This window comes from Zonotrichia albicollis, chromosome 10, assembly GCF_047830755.1.
Source record: "Zonotrichia albicollis isolate bZonAlb1 chromosome 10, bZonAlb1.hap1, whole genome shotgun sequence".
In the NCBI taxonomy this organism is placed as follows: domain Eukaryota; kingdom Metazoa; phylum Chordata; class Aves; order Passeriformes; family Passerellidae; genus Zonotrichia; species Zonotrichia albicollis.
The window spans coordinates 27,222,398-27,246,492 of record NC_133828.1 but is presented as its reverse complement, the minus strand read 5'-3'; the positions used below and the strand labels follow the sequence as shown (position 1 = coordinate 27,246,492).

Here is a 24,095-nt window from a genome sequence, read left to right as displayed (position 1 = left end):
TAACATACACAGGTATAACAGCTCTGAGCTGCTTCTGTGTTTATCACTCTGTCTTTTTTTATCTGTACCCCCAAAATCCTAACTGATTTTCAAGTTCACTGTGCAGCAGTGGGTACTGGCATTGTCCAACTACCTTTAGACAGTCACAGAATCACAGAATATACTGAGTTGGAGGGGACCCACAAGGATCATTGTGTCCAGCTCCTGGCCCTCCAGAGCACCATTCCCAGGAGTCACAGCATGTGCCTGAGAGCATTGTCCAGATGCTTCTTGTACCCTGTCAGGTTGGTGCTGTGACCACTTCCACGGGGACCCTGACCACCCCTTAGGTGAAAGATCTTTTCCTGATGTCCAACCTAAACCTCTCCTGACACACCTTCAGGCCATTCCCTTGGCTCCTGTCCCCGGTCACCAAGAGAAGAGATCAGTGCTGCCCCTCCTCTTCCCTTTGCAAGGAAGTTGCAGATCTGTGATGAGGTCTCCCCTCAGTCTCTGTTCTCCAGGCTGAACAGGCCAAGTGACCTCAGCTGCTCCTCATACAGCTCCCCTCAGCCCCTTCCCCATATTTATTGTGCTTCTTTGGACATTTCTCTGTAGTTTAATACCTTACATTGTGGTGGCTAAAACTGCAGGACTGGAGGTGAGGCAGCCCCAGAGCAGAGCAGGACAATCCCTCCCTTGCCCAGCTGGCCATGCTGTGCCTGATGCCCACAGGACACACCTGACCCTCCTGGCTGCCAGGGCGCTGCTGCCTCACATCCAGCTTGCCAGTGAGCAGGACCCCAGGTCCCTCTCTGTGGCACTGCTCCCCAGCACCACATTCCCCAGTCTGTCTGCACATCCAGGGTTGCCCAATCCCAGGTGCAGAATCCAGCACTTTCCCTTGCTGAACTTTATATGACTGGCCATTGCCCAGCCCTCTCATTTGTTGATGTCTCTCTGCAGGGCCTCCCTGACTCTGAGGGAGTCAGCAGCTCTTCCCAGTTTTGTATCATCTGCAAACTTGCTTAGTATCCCAGTCCTGCCTCTTGTCTGGGAAGATGTCAAGCCAATTGCTTTGTGGTTTTGCCTTGGTCTTTGTTACAGAATTAAATGTACATGGCTATAGGCCCAGAAAGCATAACCCAAATAATACATTTATAATTTATTAAACTTAATTCTATAGAGCTTCTTCTGATAACTGCTCCTTGAAGATAGCTGCTGAAATAAGTTTAAAATAATGGACTTTCTCATATGCCTATTATTATTTTTGAAGCCTGTTAGAGGAGAGAAATTATGCAAATTGGTGTCACGCTAGGCTACTGCACACAAGCTGGTAATGCATAACAACTAGCTCACTGATGAAAATGCTTCATCCTAAGCAAGAAGTCATTGTCAGCACTAAGGGAGATTCTTCATATCATGATTAATAGTTTATTATTTTTCTTATGGATAAAAGAGAGTATCTCTACTTATTGAAATCTGCATTAGAATAAAGCTGCTGTAAAATAAATACTGGAGAATTATGGTGATGAATTATGATTGATTGCATTATACAATTAAGGTATATTGTGAAACAATAGGAAGATCCCTTCAAAATATTAAGTAGTTATTGCTCACTCTGTGTGAATGACAAAGTGGCTTTAATTCTTCAGCTCCTGCTTGTAAAAGACTTGTTAAATAGATCAAGCTCAGTATCAATTAGTGTCAGAACGATCTTTAGCATTAATGAAGTGAAGCTGTTAGGATTGGACCAATTTATTTGCAGCTCCATGACTGCATCTTAAGCTAACAGATACTACACACACTACTGTTGTCTAATACTGGGCATGAAAAGCAGTGCATGGAGCACAGTTCTGTGCAGCATGGTGAAACAAGCTCTCCCTGTGAGGAAGCTGGCTTGGTGCTGAAGAATTCTGATATGCTTAGCAGGACAGAAATCCAATATAAGATAAGCTGGTTTCAGAAAATAGGTCACTAATGTAAGGTTGCCGTTATTTTCTTCCAAAGTTTATCCTACATCTGTCTTAGATTTCTTCTTCCTCGTCCGTGCACAAAGCTTATCAAACTTTCTGATTAACACTGCAGTGAAGAGCCTGCTTTTGGTCTGTGGGTCACCGTTCTGTTGCAGCCCTTCATCCTTCCGTTTTAGCACTAACACATGCATTTTGTTTGCCCTGGTACATTGCTACCAAAGGAGGCAGAGAAAACCTTCTCAGGTATTGATTTTTCACACATGGGGAGTGTACCTGGTAGCCACCTGATCTGCCACCTGCAGTTTATGACTGAATGGGGTCATGGGATTATAAGCTTTAGTTTAGTGCTGAGTTCACAGCCTGAGATGGAGCTGATGTGTTAGATGTTAGTCATTTGTAACTGCTTTAGTGTATTTAGCTTGTTGGAATTCTATTTCAATAGCTAATGTAAATAGCATTTCTGCAATAGGAGCACCAGTGATCAGAATTTATTGTTTACCTGTTCTTCTTAACAGGCTTTCAGATATTTGGATCTGGTCTTCGAAAAGAATTTCTGCTTAATAATGTTTAATTTAATAATAATGCTAAATTACTAGATACAGGATTTTATTCAGGTCCTTGGAGTTGAAGATATGGAACTGATTAATTAGTGTTAAAATAAATGTAATGTATTGTAGCTCTGTGTGAATGATCAGGGACTTTATTTTCAGTGGTACTCAAAATTTCAATGCAAGTTTTTGTTGATTTCTGTTTTGTGACTCAGCAATGGAGTTAGGAGTGCCTCCTGATCTGACACAGTCCTGGTGAAAAGACTGAAAATGCACACCCAGTCAGAAGATTGCAGGGGAGCTGCTCAGGGCCAGAGCTGTACTTGACCTTTACCTTTATGCATCCTGGATGTGTTTGTTTATGAAACTGGCTGGTGAGGATAATGTATTCACCCCTTGCCCTGAGGAGTTTGATTTATACGAACAATACAAAAATGATCAAATGTTATTGGACAAAGGTTAATATTGCTCTCATAAATATAAGGGCCCAACACGAGTTTACTTACAAACATTTGTAATGCAGCACATTATTATGCAATGAATCTAAATGAAAACATGTACTGAATTGTCTGGACTAGGCACATATATATTTCCTACCATACATTTTCCAGGATACTAATGAGAAGTTTTCTGGTTTAGATTCAAATATTTGATCCAAAACTTTGAGTTAAGGTTATGATCTTAGAAGCACCTCCACTTCAGAAGTGATTTAGGAGTGGTGGTATGAATTTTTACCATTTGACTAGAGTGTTCTTTGTTCTCTCTATTTCTCAAGAACTAGGTGACATTTAGATTTCTGTGCCATGATGGTCAGTAGCTAGTTTTGTGGTCAGAGTATTATGGTTGATACTAGGAATGTGGTTGTGATTCATACTGTGATGAGCTGGAAGCATAGACAAGACAAAGGAGCAAATAATCACAATGCTTTCATCAGAGCTGGCATCCAGACACAATCCATTGCCACTGGTCATCCCTCAACTCTGGCTCTGGGGCTAATACTGCAAGTCTAAAAGCCTGGAGTATCTAGTCCATCCATACAAAGGAAACAAAAGAAGAGAAAATAATGAAGTTACTTCTGAATTTAAGGGACTTTATGTAGACAAAGAGAATGTAAGCACAAATAATAAAAACTTTAAGTTAGAATATGTGGAAAGAGAGAACATGTATTCCCACTTATGTTCTTTCTGTTTCCAGTTTGAGCACCCAGAGTTGATTTCATGGCTTGTGTATTCAAGTGAGACTTGTTCTGTGAGCTGAATTTAGCTGGAGTGTTCTCAGAGATCTACCTTTCATCTATAAATAACAGCAGTTCTCTTCTGGTTGTCTTGTTCTGTGCCTTATGTTTGCCTAGTGAAAATATGTGATCAGCCAAAGTACGGTTCTTTTTTTGTTTATAAGTTTTATAGCATCAATAATAGCTTTTGAATATGCTTTTATTCTTCTCCTTCATCTTCTTCCATCATCAATTTTCATCTCAAAAAAACTATTCACAGCACATTCTGCAGTCTCTCGTTCTGGGTCCAACTGAGAACAGTTATAGGATGGTGTCTTCATAGATTTTTTTTTTTTCTTTTGTATGCTTAATTTCAAGATATTGACATTCTCTTTGTTTTAACGTAGCCAGTGAGAAATAGCAGGAGGAGAGTAGCAGAGGATGCTGTTCTGACTATTGATTTTCTTGTGCCTTTTTTTGGTTCATTAATTCCTCTAACAATTGCTTCTGAGGTAGCTGTCTGTGTGTGACCCCTACTAGCCAGCAGAATAGGGTCTGTCATGGTTAGGTGAGGCTGTAGCTAATAATGTCAACTTCACCTTCTGAATTCTTCTGCCAAGGAGTTACTGTTTAGTGTCCTGGGAGCAATACTGAGTTCTCTGCAAGGAGTGAAATACCTTACTTTTGAATATGTCATTGTTACTCTTCCACAGAGCATGTAAATGCCAGAAGTGCATTTGCACTGCATTTATTGAAGCCAGCAGTTTCATGAGAGAGACAAGAGGGTGAGACAAATGGAACATTGCAGAGAGGAGCCCTGTCTATGAGCTATTTGTATGGAAGCAGGATTTTCACTGCTTTCACTGGTATTGGCTGGTATTGCTATTGTGTCCCTATCAGCTATAAGAGAAATCACAACTGCCTAGTGCTGTGTATCATGATTGTTAGAAAGCACCAGGCTGAAGTGAGACCCTTACTAATTCTGCAGTCGCTATAGACAATGCCTCTTGGTGTAAGTAGAAGAGGGTGCATTTTGGAATGCAGAAGGGATTCGCTGTTGTGTGTAGGAGTTGAGTGAAGTGGTAGTGAAAATAGAGCAATAATGGCAAAGCTGTTTCTCTGGCTTGTGAGTCCCTTTTCTTCCTGTAATTTTTGAGGAAGAGAGCCGTGATAATAAATTTGTAAGGAGAAGTTGCTGATTTTATTCCAGTTGTAATTATTTCATTAACAATATCTGCATGTTGAATATAGAGTTTGGAATTTTTTGTTTTGTTTTCACAACCTAGGTGTGAATATCACAGTAGAACCTCTGGGACACCACGTATTTTTCTAGATGGCTTTTCTGAGGCTGTTTAGAGCCATGGAATACAGTTGAAAGGCTGTGGTTCACAGATAGAAAAGTGATTTGTGCACTGTCTGTAACATATACTTTTTTTAATGATATCTTATATCTTATATGATGTACATAATACATGTAGTCACTTTATCATGAGGATACTGATAAGGGATAATAATATCCAGTCATTGATTCTAATGTTGATCTTCAAGAGAAGTATTTTATTTAAAAGTAGAAAAATGTTGCTTGCACATTTTCCTGACTGCCATTTAAGTTAGTCTGTCATGCCTGGTCTGATTTAATTTGTTCTGACAGTAAAGGTTTACAAAACAGAAGAAGTCAGGTATTATGAGAGAATCATGAAATTTACTTTGATGGGGAATATCTCTTTTCATGGATAAAAGAAAGAAACTGTGTCAGTGGCTGAAGCCTATTAATAAATATTTGTCTAATCCTATTGTTTGTCTTGGTTGGTCAGCTTTTTCAAGATTTAAGTTACTATGTCTTAGAAGAAAGAATCATGCTCTTTGTCCCTCAGAGCAGCTTGAGTAGACTCCATCAGATTGGCCTTGTGCTTTCATTCTGCCTTTCCCCAGGTGTGCAAAACAGGGTAGAGCGCTAGGGGTTTGTTGATGGCATGTAGTGCTGCCTCAAATTGCATAAACATGTGCAGTCCCAAATAGCTTTGTGTAACATGTTCCCTAGCCAGTAGAGTTAATTGCCAAAGTGTAGTTTTTTAGTATCTGGTGTTGTCTATTTTGCTTTCCTAGAAGAAACAAATTTAACTACTGAGAAGTTTTCTATAACTGATGGCAGAAATATTTGTAATTGGTAGGTCTCTAACATGTTGAGGCTTCTTCTGGGGAGGGTACTGCTGAGTTTTTTACAGATAGAAGCCAATCTTTGTACCTCATTTCAAAGCCCAGAGCTATAGAAGCCAATCTTTGTACCTCATTTCAAAGCCCAGAGCTATGTGAGGCCTTATGTGAGGGGAGTAAAAGGAGAAGTTTTTTCATAAATAAACTTCACATGCAATATTTTAGCGTTAAGGTCTTCTGAATGTGTTGTTGTTGCAGAAGTGGTTGGGTTCATACATAACTTTTCATTGTATAAATAAAAAGTGAATGGCAGCCTTTGTTAAAATAAGGATGTTTTAATTTATGAAGCTTAACAAATCAGGAAATAGCAAAAGAAAAGCACAAACTTACTTCACAACTTCAGCCATTCCCCATAATGTTTACATTTTGTGGTGGTTTCAGGTGTTTTAAATCCAGATTTTACATTATTGAAGATATAACAGATACTATTCTTTTGCTTTTTCGTACTGTAAAATAATTGTTCTGTTGTAGGAATGCAATGATGTCATAGATGCAAAAGGTACTTTTACAGATGACAGGTGTAGAGCCTTATTTAGATAGACATTACTTGATTTCAAGAGGAGCTTGTTTTGGTTTAAGCAGGCTTATGGTACAAATTTCACATCTCTGATTCCAAGTAATGCATAAATATGCCATCTGTAAATGCTGCCACGTTATCACAATTCACTAAAATGCTCACCAAAGTTTTTCTTCAGTCATCCATCATGATTCCATCTGTAAAAATTTTGCATTAGATTTTATTTTGCCAACATTGTCTTCTGGTACAATGAAATGTTAATGTCAATGAAATGTTTGTAAATGAAATTAAATGTTTGGAAATACTATTTTAAGGGTTATAATTTTCAGAACAAGAGCAAGCAATGGCATCAGATTTTTTCTTTTTTTAAGGAAAGATGTATTTATCCACAACAATTGCTTTGAGGACACATCATAATATTGTGTTAGTACAAAGAGTGCCATGCATAATTTTCTGGCAAATCTGTGTGATAGGGTAGTTCTCATAGTTACAGAGATCTTATTTTCAATCTGTCTTTGTTTTCCTTGTAAGGTTGTATCAAAGCTAGTTCCAGTCTATTCTCTTTCTTTGCACATGAGTGTCTTTAGCATTTTACTTAAAGCATTAAAACCATGTGTTCAATACCTTGTTGTGTTGCTTTTTTTTATGAGATGCAGCTGCTCCCATCTTTGTATTCTCCACCACACCCACCCTGCAAGCAAACATTGTTCTTGAGGTTGGCTTATCAGGAGCTCCAGATCTGTAGCTGCTGTTTCAATGCATGTAGTGCAGTCTGTTCACTGATTTCAGAGAAGTCTTTCAGCTCACCTCCTTCTCTGTTAATGTACTAGGTTTATGTGTTCAGAATACTGTTCTGTATTTGCAGCATGCTGGATTGGATCAAATATTGAGGAGCTGTCCTAATAACTTATATTAGTATAGCAGATAAATTATAACGATTCTGCCTTTTTTTTTTACCTTGCTCCCCTTTTTTCTTCTTTTTTTTTTTGGGGGGGCCTTCTTTTGGTAAAGAGACCAAAGCAGTTTCATACATTATTTGGCATCAGCTTTGGTGCAAATACAGGTTTACCAAGGAGGGAAGTAGAGGTGTTCTCTGGTTATTACTGATGGTAGAAATGCTGAAGAGATAAGACAGCAAGTTTTAAAAATTATTTCAGGCAGATCTGCAGCTATCAGGTGTTCTTAGAAAGAAATGGCTCAAACCTTAAAGTGTAAGTGTAGGTTTGAGGTGCTTGTTGGTCCATCTCCAAAGATTGGGTCCTTTTGCAGTCAGTGGTGGTGTTGCCTTCTGTTGCCTTTGTCACTATCACACTCTTATGATTGGACACACTTGGACTTTACATCTCCTGGTTAAGCACACAGATAGCTAATATACCCACTGTCAGCCACCAAATGGGCAAAAAATTTTCTTTCTCAGAGCAGCCATCAACCAGTGAGCATCTCTGATAATGATTAATATGGAAAAGTTAAGTTAATACCATCTTAAATTTAATCTTTCCTTTCTATTATTCCAGTTCAGGGACAAGATGAACTACTATTACTTTACATGAAATCCTAAAATGGTACTGTCATTTTCCTAATTTCCAGAACTTACCATATATGTAATTCCAGGGTGAAAAGGCCCCCTTTGCATAGGCTGCAGTGGTCCATTTGCTGCAGGATCCACTCAGGAGTATCTGGGGAAACAAGGCCCCTCACCTGAAGCTCTTCTGAGGGGTTTAGCCAGTGTAACAGACCATAGCACTCTGATTGACTGACAGAGAGCCAAGGGCAGTTGTTGGGAAACAGCCCAACAGTGATAGATCACCCCAGTGATGTACCTCATTTTCAAGTTGGCTTGTATTTTGATACCAACCAGCCAAGTCTCAACCTTTGTTAGCTGTATGTAGCCCTGTTTTATATATATCAGATATTATGAGGCTGTACCTACTGAATGCCTGTCTGGCAATCTCCAGGGGGCATTACACAAGTTTATGGAAAAACCCTGACATGGCTTTTTAAAACCAGAAATAGGACCTCATTTAATGAGCTGAGTTAATTCAGTTGTGTCAAGTGTCCATTGAAAGGTGTGCAGTAAAGGGAAGGGTCTATTTTGTCAGAAGTTGTTAAAATGTGTTTAGAATGGTGCTGCATATGGGACAATGTTTGAAGCAAAAAACACACTCAACTAAGGAAGGAAAAGCAGTCTTCGGTGTTTTCTTTCCATTGAGTGATCTTACATTTCTGTCTGGTTTTCATTTGTGCTTCTATCTGCATTTCTTCTTAAATTAGGACAATATTTGATTTCTTTATCGTAGGATGCCTTCTTTAGTACCAAGTTACTTAGGGCTTCCCATGGTATCTCTGTCTGCTTTATTTTCCAGGAAGCCATTGTATGGATTGTTTCAATATAATTCCAGTATGATTGGACTAGAATCATTAGCTGATCCCTCAGATACCTGGGAAATTATAGAGACCATTGGGAAAGGCACTTATGGTAAAGTCTATAAGGTTGCTAATAAGAAAGATGGAAGCTTGGCAGCAGTAAAGATTCTGGATCCTGTCAGTGTAAGTAAAAATGTTAAACTGTAACTTCAATGTTAATTTAAAAGAATTCTTAAACTTGAAATGTAAATCAAATGTGTAACATATTGAGAACATCCAGAAGGCAAGAGTTTTACAGAATGCATTTACAGGAAGAGTTTAGTACCAGCAACTGAATGGCAACTTAGAATTTCATCATCTTCTCTGAGGACAGCATTTGCCTAGTTTCTGTTTTAGATCCTGAGGAATGCCACAGAGGCATTCCTCATAGGGCCCACTGTAGCAGGGAATATATACAAGATGCAGTTCACCTTAATGTTCTTGTTTTATTCTGTGTACTCCCTAAAAGAATTAATTTTCACATTATAGAAACACTGTGAGCTTTATGATATTTTACAGTTACCTTTTACACACAGATAATAGTGTGAGGCAATAATGAAGATGAAAAGAGAAGCAGACATCCCAGATCCTCAGAGGTAGTTCTGTCCCAGCTCTGGTTTAGTGGGTATTAAATGCCTAGCTTCCCATGAGAACCAAGGCCCTAGTTTTCCATGGAAAATTTAACTGACAGCTGTTCAGGTTGGATCAAGCTGGAGTTTGACATGATAGCTGGGCTAAAATATTTACTAAAAAATGTTATGTTTCTGTCATCAACCACGACTGAAATCCATTGTGGTTTTCTCTTGTAAGGATCTGAGGAAGACACAGGCTTAAATTTTCTAATAGCGAAGTCTGTGCAGAAATGAGCAAAGTTTGAGCACTTAAGCACTGTTCTGAGTTGTGGCCTGTGTGCTGGTATAAACATTATTTTGTAACTGTCACAGAATTCTTTCATTAACAAGTACCTAGTAACCTTTTCCTATTTCATGGGTGGTTGTTTTGTGTCTCTTTCATTGTTTCTGGGCTATGTCATTCATTGTCAGATATATTTAGTTTTATTGATGGCCCCTTTGAGGCTTAGTGAAATGGTTCTCTGTTTAGTCCTATCTGATGACCATAGAAAAAGGAATAAATCAATGGTTCATGTATTTAAGTTTAGCTCACATGTTAAAAGTATGCATGATTAGAAACAGGTTAAAAGTCATACATGTATAAATTTCTTACACAACTGAGCAGAGTTAATTATAATTTTTAATTATCTTATTAAATATATTATGTACAGAAAGAATTCTTGAAGAATAACTGCTTGATTTACACAGGCTTTACTTTTTTTATGTATAAGAAGAGCACAATTGTCACAATTCTATATGCATTAAATGTCCAGTATAGTGTACTTTTAGCTGCATGAAAGTAAAACTATTTAAAAGTACAAACTAAGAAAAATTCATTCATTTTATCCATGACAGTTTGTTCTTGCTTTATTTGGAGTCACTGTATTTGTATGTTCTGTATGTTTGTGTTTTTTATTTAGGATGTAGATGAAGAAATTGAAGCTGAATATAATATTTTGCAGTTTCTTCCCAATCATCCTAACGTTGTTAGATTTTATGGAATGTTTTACAAAGCAGATCAATATGTGGGAGGACAGCTCTGGCTAGTACTTGAGGTAAAAACATTTTGACAATATTACATCTTACCTTAGCATATGTGGTTGGATTTTTGTTTGTTATTGCTAAAAGAGTCACAGGCTTTCATGATTTTCTGATAGGATGATGTGTCCTAGCCTACTGTTGAAAATCACATCCAAACTTCAAAACGTGTTTAATCGGAAATGGTCTTGCATTTAATTTCTGTTTGAGTTGCTACATTATGCCTCCAAAAAAAAAAAAAGAGCTGCTTATTTTTTCTTGGAAAAAGAGGAAACATTAAATAAGACAAAAAGAGGAAACATTAGATAAGACATTTGTTTAAACTTTTTGGAGAACTCAAGCATTAGAGGAGAGTGCAAAGCATGATGAAGTAGTGACGTGGAGGGTAGTTAACAAATAAGCTGCCTCCTGCGAAAGTGAACAGAGAAAGTGTAATGGCAAAGTCTCTTCTATGGTGATTTTAAACCAAGGGCTGGTTGTTGTTGGAAACCTAGCAACAGAAATGCCTTCTATTCACTCTTCTTTTTCAGTGCCAATCAGTACTCTTACAATGTCAAATGTATTTTGGTCTTGTTTCCACTAAAGTGAGGTGATTGCCAAAGGTGGTTGTAAAAATGAGGATTTCTTTCTAGGCTTAATTGATGCATCACTCTGCACAGGCAAACCATTCAAGCATTTCTTTCCTTCATAACTAGACTGGTAAAAGCTGGGACTCACTTTTTAATTATTGATTGTTTTAAAAATTCCACTCCCTGTTCTTAAATGGGGAATCTCTATTTCCACTACAACTTGTGGAATCCCAGTAGAATATCTAACTTTTATGTACTGGAGCAGTATGTAGCTTGAATAACAACTTTTGAATGTGTTTCCTCTTAAATTTCAGTAGCTTTTGAAAAGTGACCTTAGTATTTTTGATTTGGTGTTGGTTTTTTTGTATGCATGCTATCTTTGTGTTGAGTTTGGGCTTCGTTTCCTTTGTGTTTTCTTTTTTAATAAAATTGTCTTGTGCCAAAGATGAAGTGCCAAATGACAGAGTTTTATGGAACAAAATCCTCGTATACTCTGAAATAAAACTGAATGTAGAATTTGAACAAGTTGTGGGTGTACTTTATCATTATGCATTTCAGGTGACTTTTGGTACACATAATCCAGATTTTGGAAGAAATTTGACATTATAAAAAATGTGTTTTTCTTATATGGAACAATTTATTAGACAACCCAAAATATTCCTTGCCTTGGAATTTACAGCATATTTATCCATGCATAACAATGACTTGTGATATTATAAATTAATGACTCATTTTCAGTAAAAGGGAATATACAAAGTATTCAGACTTTGATCCCTGAGTCTTTGATGAAATACGGTTATTTGATGTGTGACTTCCAAAATTTGTAATAAAAAGATGGATTTTTTTTTCCTTCAGGCGCAATTTTGCCATGTTTACTCACTACAAGCAGGAACTTAACTTTGATAAATGTTTGTGATGAGGAAGGGTGGCAAAAGTGACACCTTAAGTATTTTTATGATGATGCAAGTCTTGGACAAATGGAAAGCAAACTTCTCAACTTTATCATATAATTGTGCAGCTCTATGCCTGTTGAAGTATTACCATTAGGTGTAAAGTGGTAATGAAGGTGACAGATTCATTTTGTTGGAAGTCTGTGCTGAGTTTCAAGAATAGTGGCACTGTTGCAGTGGTGTTTGTGGGATACTTTTTTGAGTCAGGCATTCATTTACCATATCCTACCAAACAGCTGTTAGTCTGTATGAGTTTTCAATTGTGACCAGTTGGGGTTTTTTTTAAGTTCAGGCATACTTTTATATATTTTATTTGTAGGCTAGAGATAAATTTGGTATAGTCTAAATTTATTTAATTTAATAATTTCTTATTTATAATTAATTAATTAGTTCATTTATTTATTTATTAGACCATTATTTAAATGGTCTAAACAGAACATTTAATGCAATGAAAGCAATACGAAGAAAACTTTAGCTCAATGACTTGTCAGCGAATGGTTAACCATGGGAAGAATAACATGCAGTTTCATGTAAATACATCAAATTTCTTTTGATCGTTGATACTGACTTGAATGCTCCCACAAATTTATGAAATATAAGAAAAACATTCCCTGCTAATGAATTAAAAAAATAAAGCCAAATTCCTACAGAACTTGTCAATATTTTAAGTGATGAAATTTTGCTTCAAGGTCCTTTTCCATTAACTCAAACTTCTAGTCTAGTGAATTCTTTTTGATGCAAGGGGAAGTTAGTAATAAGGTAAGGAAAGTATTAGCATATAACAGAAATTAGTGGTTGAATTGATGCACATTCTTTCATAAAAGCTATTTGAAAGATGCAAATCTTGAGTTTGTATAACTTCATACTATTTTCCTGATTTATGCTGTGGTATTTTAAACTGATAATGCTAAATGAACTTGTGTTGAAATGCATGTGATTCTCTGGCAGGAACATTGGTAAGGGTGCTGGCCACAAACAAGCATAGATGAGAAAATTCAGCAAAAGAAAGGCAGTCAATTCTCCCATCTTTTTCTTTTTTGGTCAAACAATTGTGAATATCAAGGTAATTACAGGAAAGAGAGAGGAGAAAGGATGGATATCAATACCTGCTTAGAATGCTATGGACAGTAAACTTAAGGTGTGGATGACAACATGTTTTCAAAGATTCTAATTTTACCTTTTCTCCTCTTCTTTTGATGTTTAGAAGCCAATTAGTAGAAAATGCTTGCAAGAAACTGCTTCTCTAGATTAGAATGTTTCTGTGTTATTGACAGTATATGGCATCAAATCTGAGTATAGATATATGGCTTCTATCTATTTTATATTGCCTGCCATCAGGAGCATTGATGGAGTGAAAGTTTAAAATGACTAATTTGTTGCTTCCCAGTTATCAAGAGCATCAATCTTTTCTGTCTGGCCTTTGCAGAGAAGGATTTTTTCAAAAAGACAATGCACGTATTGTGAAAATACTCAAATAATGTAAATTGGATTTATGAATCTTCTTTTGAGATACAGTCTTGTTCATATTATATTGATCTTTTTTGTTTCATTTTATAAATTGCACTTTACAATTTTCAGTTTTCTCTTCCCTTCCCTTACTCAGGCTGCTGTGATTTATATTAACATCACCAATAAAAGGAGTTCTGTTGTTCCCTGTCTTGTGTTGTAGCACAATTTTGCATGGTAGGTGTTTATAGCCTAAACAAGTATATTGAGTAACTGAGGACTTGCTTTTTTTCCCTCCTCACAACTCCCCCTTTCCAGCTGTGCAATGGAGGTTCTGTCACAGAGCTTGTCAAGGGCCTGCTGAAGTGTGGCCGAAGACTGGATGAAGCTGTTATCTCATACATCTTATATGGGGCTCTCTTGGTAAGGATCTTCACTGGGCTTGCAATGGCAGCAGAGGCTGCAATTCACTTACTGCATCCATACACTCTCCATTTATAGAGTGTGGGAGCGGGAGCAATTGTGCATGGGCTGTTACAACAGCAGGGGTTGTATAAAGGCATGTCATCCAGTGGACAGCTGTTTCTGTAGAGTGGGTGCAGATTTTCTTCGTTACATTCCCTAATAACAGGGTAATTGTTTTTAAATAAGGGAATAAACTTATTTTTCTTACTGCTGGTATATAGGGCCTTCAGCATTTACACAATAACCGCATCATCCATCGGGATGTGAAAGGGAACAACATTCTCCTGACAACAGAAGGTGGAGTCAAGCTCGTTGACTTTGGTAATGACCACTTGCCCTTTGTTTTCTTGATACATGCAGTTTAGCCAAAGGCTCTGTTCACTTTCCCCTGGGAAGGCAGAATGTCACAGTGACACTTTTTCAGAAGCATACTCAGAATTATTTTAAGAAGGAAAAATGCAAAAGGAATCTGATTAGAGCAAGCATAAAACTTCTAACTAAAAATCAGTAATAGAGTTTTAATTTTTAAAAGCTTAAACATAATTTAATAATTTTTAAAATTCTGAAGCTAGCATTTTATTTGCAAAGCTTTTTTGCATTTTAGAAGAAATGTCAGTTTCAGGGCAGTTGTCCTCCTAATTTAAATTTAGATATTCTGTCTTTTGCATATGAAAAGGAAACATTCTTTCTGAAATGCTTTTGATAGCCTTAAGCATATTTTTTCCCCTCTGAGCAGAAGGTAAAATACTCCCTTGGGTCCAAAACCCAACATCCATTTAATTAGTGATTATTGCTCTTAGATTTGAGCATTGCCAGTCTGGATATGTCATAAGAAACAAGAGAGAGAAAGGGAGGAAGGGTGGTACAAAGGCACTTGGCAATGGGTTTAAAGTCAGTTCAGATTTTATTCCTTTGAATGGGCACTTAGAAAAAACAATAAACAGAACTTTTGTCCCTCAGATAAGTGTGCAAGGGAGTGGACAATTTTATTAAAAGTAACAGAAGCATATCATTAGTGATGTGATTTATTAATGAAAACATATAATGCATAAGGTAATCGCCATTGAAAATAGTGAATGAATGATATGTTTGTTTAGCAGTTCATGAAGGTAAAGAAAAATGTTCATAAAATGAGAGTAGAGTAGAATGATATGTCAAAAAAAATCTGCAAATAATATTTTTTAAAAATACTAAAATATTAAATTTATACAGTGGAAAGAAAATTGTGTACTGGTGATGTCATGGTATTATAAATTTAACACATATATTTATTGAAGATGCTAAAGTAAGTTGTCACATAAGAGATTCCTTAGTATCTACTAGGGACAAAATTTCATTATTTGAATTATAAAGGCAGCAATTAAAATAGTGCTAGGAGAAACTTATGACCTGAAGCAAAACTTGGAGTGAGTCCCTGACCTAACAGAAGAGAGGAAGAGCCCTTCTCATTTGGGGGAATTTTGGCAGTCTAATCTTTGTTTTTACTCCATTTTGGGAAAAGTTAGCTTTTCTCCCCAAAGCAAAGTGTTTTTATCAGATGTATTAAAGGCCTTAAAGACAGGCCAGTGTGCTCCTCCCCCAAGTGGCACATTCAGTGAAACTGAGACTCCCAATCTTTCTGGTGTCCCCATGGGTCTCTGAGCCTATGTTTAGGTTTCAGAGGTTTTATCTTACTTTGTATGTTAGGACAGTAGCACTAGAAAATTGCAACAAATATGACAGGCGCAGAAAAAAATGGGACTTAAATCTCAAATGTTCCCTACTGCTTAACAGTTAGGAAATGTCAAGAAATGCCAATATGTGCATGGGCTTTCTGACTAAAGAAGTATCAGGTGCCAAGCTTTTAAGTTGCTCTTTTTCCTGCCTTAGTCCACTGCTATAGCCACAGAACCGTCTCTGGGAATTAGGACTGAGTCACAGGTGATATTGTTTGTAGAACTGTTTTGTCTCATTTTTTTTGCAGAAAGTAGAAGATAAATAAGGAATTCCAAGGAATTCAGGAAGAGAAGGGACTCGCAGTTGAGACAGTTGAATGACATCAAATTGGAGATTATTCTTGCTTCTGCTGGAGGGTCACTTATATCAAACTCAGCTCCTCATTTTCCCAGTAGTCAGTTTGAAACATATTGTCCTGCTTTGCAGAAGAATTGTGTGTTCTTGAGCTGCAGCTGAGATCTGTTATAGCTGTACTTGAGGCTTGTGGAATGCCTGACAATTGAAAGATCTCAGATTAAGTTCCCAAACACAGTGGATGCTTTGGATATTTTTAGGTTAATCCCTGGAACTAATAATCCTCTCCCATTTTGTGGGAATGTTAAGTAGATTTGTTGCTTTGTGAGTGGGGAAGGAAATATGTCAAAAGAAAAAGAAAATAATAATTTTAAATTTAGTATAGGATTGGATATATTAAATAAGAAATGAGAATTCAAGTCAATGGGGTTAAAAATATTAAATTATGACCTATTCAGTGAATGTTATTCTTTCAGTCCAGAGAATGAGGCAGAATCTTGATTTTTAAAAAGCTGCTTCATATTCAAGGCTGTACATATGGATATTAGGTCTCAGAGAGGGTTACACAGATATCTTTAATTGAGGCTTTTCTTTAGTGGATGACTTCACAGCTTATTTTTTCAACGTAACGCACATTTCTTCCCTCAACGGCTGTTGACAGCATAATATATTTGAATAAATGATGGTCACAGTAAATTGACCTAAAATGTCTGCAACTTATCATTCATTTGTACTTAAGCTCACCCTCTCTCAGCTCTTTGGTGTTCTGTTTTGGAATATCCCTAGACAACAGCTGTGAATTAAGGTGGCTGCAGAGAGATCACACTGAAATGTACAGAGGCTTGTTGTATGTACTAACCCTGAACTGTTTCCAGCAGTGCTCACAAAATCACTGAAGGCTTGCAATTACACTGGAAAATTAAAAACAAATGTAAAATTGAATGTTGGAATCAGAAGTCAAACAATTTAACTTACGCGTCTAATTTTTATTGGCAGCAGTCAATGCATATTATATGCGTTTCTGTTCATTTTTGTCTCTGGGTAATGCCAAAAGAGCAAACCTCTGTGGCTTTTGTTTTTAAAAAATTTTAAAGCAAAATATATTTCTAAGTTAATATTGGCTTTTGTGTCACCTCATTGGAATGCTGCTGAACTGAACTCATTCAATTATATGTTGACCAGAGCACAGAAGATTTGCTGTCAAAGTTCATTCTGATTTGTTAACGTTGTTGGATTGCACTCCAGTTAATTCTTTTGTTTTTTTCAGTTGTGCTTCAGTAGTCCAGCCCCAGTCAGCAAAGCTCTGAACCTAATGTTTTGTTTTAAGTATGTGTTTAATTCCCTAAGTACAAGCTGCGGTGTGAGCTTGAGCTTCTGAGCTTTTCTCATTAGGGAAAGATTTAAGCAGATGCATAAGTGTTTTGTTGAACTAATGAACAAATTCCCTGTTTGTGATGTTCAGGCAGTTCATTTCTGAAACAGAAGTTTTAAAGTCATGTTGTAATTTTAATAGTTCACATTTATACTTATGAAAACAGCAGAAAGAAATCTGGGATATTTGTGTGACAATGGAATTTTTGAGTTTGAATGAAAGTGCTACAAACAGAGTCATTCACAAAAAAAAATCTCTGATAAACTGAAGAAAACAGCAAATTGAAATCAATCAAATAATTTACACCTACTTTGGCCAGGCATTCTGCATCTGTGCTCACAGGTTTGGATTTTGTTTTCCAGATACTTGAAATAAACTTAGTGAAATGACAGTAAATTTGAAGCCAAGTTTCTTTCTCTGTTTTGTTGTAGGTGTTTCAGCCCAGCTCACCAGCACAAGGCTCCGTAGAAACACCTCAGTGGGAACCCCCTTTTGGATGGCACCTGAGGTAGGCAAATGTGCCTCTCTGGCTTCTCTCCATTCATTGCAATACAGACTTTATTGCCACTTCCCCATGGCAGGAGAGGATCTTTTCTTCCCTCTCTTATGGCTGTGTTTCTGCTTTACATCTTGTCCTCTGTTCAGTAAAAGTAACATACTATTAGAGTATACAAAATGGATTTCTAATAACCATTACTTTCTTCTCTGTAGTGTTTCCATAAAATTACAGCAAATCTACAAATAAGTGAGTGTCCTAAGAATGTTATGAATTTCCAGTTAAATGTTGTATATTTTGGGGTGCTCGTCCGTGATGTAAATACAGACTGGGGGGAGAAGGAGGAATTCCTTCTTTCCAGTCTTGCTGTAGTCTTGCACACTGCAAAACCCTGAGTGACCTATGTGTTCTTTAGCCTTAATCATTAACTGGGGCCTTTAAACTTAGATGCATGGGTGTAAAAAATTTATAAAACACATAGATTTAAAAATTGATAAAGATAATATACAGGTAGCTTAGCCCATTTTCAAGTATCTTACATGATTTTACATACTACTATCCAGACATAACCCTTTGCCTTCTATTTCATGAAGCTTTAAATGTTTTAACACACTGTTGAACAAAAGCTTGTACTTTACCAAAGTAAAGTTTCTTCAACAATGTGTTTTATCTTTACAAGATATCAATCTTTGCGCTCCCTGCTTTAAGGGGCACAAAGTACTTCTGAAAGATATGGATTATGAAATTTAAAAACAAGGATTGAAACAGGAGTTGTCTGTAAGTTGTTCAGCCTTTGTAACAGAACAAGCCTCTTTTCTGGTAATTTTGGGGAATTTGGGATGGAATTTATCTATTACAAATGCACACAGGTCTATTTCTGTAGGTTGAAGAGTTAAAAGTATTGTGCAAACATTTGTTTTAAAACATTTCATAATTTTTATGCACCTGTTTTTGTTGCTAAGGAGGGCTGATTATAGATGAGCAGAGAAAATACACTGCAGTAAGGGGTCTAAAATTGATCTTGCACAGTCTCACAAAGAGTGGTTGATATTTCACCATCTCCATAACAACCAGTTTACGTCACAAAGGAGACACAAGATACCTTAGAAACCACTGTGAAAGCATTATTTATGGAATCACCTTGGTTGGAGACATTTCTAAAATGAAACCTCTATAAAATACTTCTCTAGATAATAATGGACATATTATGAAAGATTTTATTGAACGTGGATTATAATAGGTTCTTTTTGTGGTTCTGTTTTGCTTGAATAATTACCATCAAGGGCAGTAATTATACCAAATTTATTTTCCCTGCCATGTTGAAGATATTTGTTCTCGTGGCAGAAAGCCAAAGAGAGAAGCAGATATTTTGATCTGAAAAATTTTGACTTGAAAGTACAGCACACATGTAATCAACGTATGTTATGTACCTGGCATGTCAAACAGGAACAGGTGTAGCTTTGAATTCTTCCTGCTTTGAAAAGATCTCTTCAAGAACCAACCCAGTAGCATAGCCATAGTAACCCATATTACATTTCCATGCCTGTGTGAGACACACCAGGCTCCATAGGTGTGCCAATCTGCACAACAGCTGTAAGGTGCTTAGATGTCCATTATGCTGTTGTTGGAATGACTTTTAAATGACAGGTTGCATAACATGCTTGCTCAAATCACTGCAGTTGCTCATATAAATGACAGGTTTCAAGTGACGTGCAGGATGCATGCAATTTACTTTATTTCTGGGGAGATCTTTCTGGTATTTTTAAAATATGCACCCAGATTTTTATGGGAAAGATGGAAGATTAGGACTGCAATAAAACAAAAAGAAAATGAAAAGGTATGCTTGGGTAACAGTTTATTAGGAAGGGTGTTTTCTAGATGAGATTGTGGTGAGATCAGTAAACACTAGAATGGCACTTAACTCAATTTTTTGCACTCATTTACAAAGAATCTTCCTGCCTAAAGGTTTTTGACATGGGATAGAATTTATTTCAAACCCCAAAATATCATAAAATAACTGAATGGAAATGAAATGTTACTAATCAGAGAAATAAAAAGCATGAAGGATTTTTTTTGCAATTGGACTTCATCTACATGTGAAACATAGGTACCTCAGTCAATGCATAAGGTAATCATGGGGTCTCATCTGGCAATGAGAAGGATGGATTTAATCTGAAAGAGGAGTGAAGAGGGGAGATGCAAAAGTTTGCCTTGGAGGAAGAGACTTCAGAATAGAATAAAGCTGACAGGAAATATTTTCCAGTGTAAACCCCAAGAAAATAAAACCTGGGGAAGAATGCTGCTGGATGTTTAAGGCTGACAGATAGGAATAACTGGATATAAGCAGGAGACAAACACACTGAAAACTGGAATCAATAGATCAACCTGGGTCACAAATGGTCTATGAAATGAAGAAAACCACCTTTTAAGATTAAGTTTGCAAAATATTTTAAAGGGATTATATGGCATGGTACTTGAAATAGCAGAAGCTCATAGGAAAATAGCAGTGTCTGAGGGTGGTGTAAGGAAGGTGTTCAACTCTGTTCTTACTGGCAGCTTTGAAAGTAGCAGCTTAACTGCTTAATATTTGAGTGACTCAAGCATCTTGGCTCCTTTTTTTTTGATGACTCTGAGGCTTGCTTAGCAGTATCAGGACAAAAAAGATCTGTCCTTGAGCATTTGTTTTGAGCAGAGCTTGCGATTCACAAAAATTTTGCTGAAAAATGAAAATACAGGTAAAAATTAGGCTGTGAGGAAGCAACAGAGAATGTGACAAGGATAAGTCAGTTTGAGAGCAGCTTTAAAGCAGACTCACTGAAAATGAATAATTGTTGTTCAACCTAATAATATTTTTTAATGCTTATAAATGTAGACTCTCAGAAACTGAAACACTGAATACAAGCATACCAGTAAAAGATAAATAAGGCAGGATAGTGTTAGTGTGTTTAAAGCTGCCTGTTATCAAACACATAAATTACCTAAAATCTGCTTCTGTTGTGCTGAAATAAATTGTGTTACGTGCTAGCAGGATGAATCAGATTTGAAGCTTTTGTACTGAACTGCCTTAACATCTGTTTTAAGCATTAACATGTCTTGTTTTCAACTTCCAGTGCGCAACTGAACAAAATCTAGTTCAAGCAGAATTTGAGATTTCTTTTTCCACACATACGAGTAGATTATAATGATTTAGCTGAAAACTTGACTCTTGAAACAAACTCAGAATATCATAGAATAACAGGGTTACAGAGTCAAGTAGGTGGAAAAGACCTCTGAGATCACTGAGTCCAGCCTATGACCAATTGTTATGTCAACTAGACCAGGGCACAGAGTGCCACTTTCCTTAAGCGCTTCTGGGGATTGGGCCTCCATCACTTCCCTGGGCAGTCCATGTTTAATGTTTATGTTTAATCACCATTGCTGTAAAGAAATTCTTCTCCATGTCCATCCTAAACCATCCCTGACATAGCTTAAGACTATGACCTCTTGTCCTGGTTCAGATTGCCTTGAAAAAGAGGCTGCCCCCACCTGGCTCCAACCCTCCTTGCAACAAGTTGTAGAGAGTGATGAGCCTCCTCTTCTCCAGGCTGAGCACCCCCAGCTGCCTCAGCTGCTCCTCCTAGGACTTGTGCTCCATACCCTTCCCCAGCGTTGCTGCCCTTCTCTGGACCTGTTCCAGCACCTCAATGTCCTCTCTGAATTGAGGTGCCCAGAACTGGACACAGCACCCAAGGTGTGACCTCACCAGTGTTGAGTACAGGGGGACAGTCACTGTCCCAGCCTTGCTGGCCACACTGTGTTCCTGACACAGGCCAGGATTGCCCCTGGCTTTCTTGGCCACCTGGGCACACACTGGCTCATGTTCAGCTGCTGTTGATCTTTTCCCACTGGGCCACTTCCCAGTCATTCTGTCCCCAGCCTGTAGCGCTGCATGCTCAATCCCTTTAATCAGATCATCAGTAAAATATTAAATAGGACTGGGCCCAGCGCTGATCCCTGGGGAGCACCACAAGTGGGCAGACACCCACTGGATGCAGCACCATTCACCACCACTCTGTGGCCCAGCCTTCCAGCCAGTTCTTCACCCAGCAAAGAGTGCTCCTGTCCAAGCTCTGTGCTGCCAGCTTTTCCAGGAGTGTGCTCTAGGAGGTTGTGTCAAAGGACCATCAAGTCCAGGTAAACAGCATCCACAGCCTTTCCCTCACCCACTAGGCAGATCACCTGGCCAAAAAGGGAGGTCAGGTTTATGGGGCAGGACCTGCCCTTCCTGGCTGGGTAGGATCCCTTGGTTGTCCTATATGTACCATGTGATTACACTCAAGACGATGTGCTGAATGTACAGATATATGTACATATTTGGCCCAAATTTAGTTTTAAGAATGGAAATAGAACAAGATACTTGAAGTGAGAAAGAACTGGAGAGATGCTGAAGATAATTTAAAACTGCAGGGAATATGCTGTTATATTTTACTGATAACTGCTAAATATGACACTGGTGAATGTATATTTATATTTTAAAAGGAACATAATTAAAACATGGTTGATCCTTTGAAGGATTAGGTGTTGAATTATGACATATGACACATGTGTAGGAAAGGCTGTGATATTGTGGTAAAGATATATGAATTCTGTAATAATGAGTTAACCACAGGTAAAATCTTGGGTCTATTTTCCTATTTTCAGAGATATTTCAGATGTCACAGTATCATTTAAAGCTGTTTCAACTCTGTGTTTTGAGTATTTGTTACCATGCTGGCATGCGGAACTAATGGTCAGTAAGATTGCCCCAGACACAGTTTCCCATTCTCCTGCTGAATCAAGGCATTCTCCTGGGATAAAATTCAGTACATCTGAGGATCAGAATCAATTTCCAAAGTGTTAGAACAGTAGGTAAATAGCTTAAATTGTCTTTCTTTTCCGAACGTTCCTTTGTATTCTTTTTAAACTTTAAATCTGATCATGTGCGTGTGAAATAAGTCTAATCCTGAAACAATGAATAATATTTGCATTGTTTCAGTACCAAGTTGTGTGTCTGCATAATCTAATGAAAAGTTAACAAAACTAGCTGGTAAAAAAGCACCCCAATAAGTAACTTGCATTAATGTAGTTTAAAAATATACAAAGAGAAAAATACAATTTTGCAAAAACCTTTCGTCAACTTTTCTGCTGAATCCAATGTTTATTAAAATAAGGGCTGTATTCAGGTCTTAGAATTTGGGGAAAAAAAATTTAATTGTAAATACATTTAATGTGCAGTTTAAATACTGAATTGGGAAAACAGCATAGAAAAGATAATCTCATCACTAACCTGGGCTTATTGAATCATAGGTTTGGGTTGGAAGGGACTTTAAAGATCCTCTCTTTCCAAGTCCTCTGCCCTAGGAAGGGACACTCGACAAGGTTGCTCAGGGCCCGATCCAACATGACCTTAAATGCTTTCAGGGATGGGGCATCCACAGCTTCTGTGGGCAACCTGTTCCAGTACCTCACCACCTTCACAGTAAATAATTTTTCCCTTATATCTAATCTAAACCTACTCTCTCACAGGTTGAATCCATTCCCTCTTAATCTGTCACTATATGCTCTTGTAAAAAGTCCCTCTCCATCTTTCCTTTCATGTTTTTAATTAACTCTAAACAGGTACAGTGATACATTCCAATGAAGCAATTTAGTATAGTCTCATCTTGTCATATTTCAGCCTATTCTGTTTGTCAGCCCTTTGCTTACATCAAGAGATTCAAGGTCAATTTGCTAAAATTAGCTTTTTGCATATGCACATTTTCACTATACTTTTAATTGCCACCTTAGCAAGGAGTTTTGTGCATGCTGATTTATAATGAACTGTAGGAATCCACCACTTAGTATAAATAGGATATAGATCTCAAGAATGGATATACCCTTACTTTTCTGCCTGAAAGCCATTTGAAAACAGTTTTACAGTGGAAAAGTATGCTTATGTTGTGATAAATAATCTTACATCTTCTCTAATAAGGAAACTTTTGAAAATATCTTAATATCTTCTGTGGAAGTATAATAACAATTCTCATACACCTAATGATAAGAGATAGATTATTAAATTAGCTCTTATTACAGTTTTTCAGTTTTATAGTCTTTTTACCTTGTAAATTACACTACATGAGATAATATAGAAAGCATAATTTAAAAACAAAACCCCCTAACAACTGTCCTCAGAGTAAAACTTTACTGATAGAAACAAATCTGCTGCTGCTGTTATAGAACTTATATAGAATCTGGCATCATGATTAATCAACAGTGAAATATTTTAAAATT

The 24,095-nt window shown here is 37.2% G+C and overlaps 1 protein-coding gene across 10 annotated transcripts in view; it reads left to right on the top strand.

Annotated features, from left to right (window-relative positions):
• MYO3B (myosin IIIB) overlaps positions 1–24,095 on the top strand; it is a 236,679-nt gene that overhangs the window by 16,877 nt on the left and 195,707 nt on the right. For all 10 annotated transcript variants that reach the window (XM_074548518.1, XM_074548517.1, XM_074548516.1 and 7 more), the window contains 5 exons: positions 8,811–8,994; positions 10,382–10,516; positions 13,783–13,887; positions 14,151–14,250; positions 17,743–17,819. In XM_074548518.1, coding sequence (XP_074404619.1) covers positions 8,811–8,994; positions 10,382–10,516; positions 13,783–13,887; positions 14,151–14,250; positions 17,743–17,819 — 601 coding nt within the window. The remainder of the gene's footprint in view (positions 1–8,810; positions 8,995–10,381; positions 10,517–13,782; positions 13,888–14,150; positions 14,251–17,742; positions 17,820–24,095) is intronic.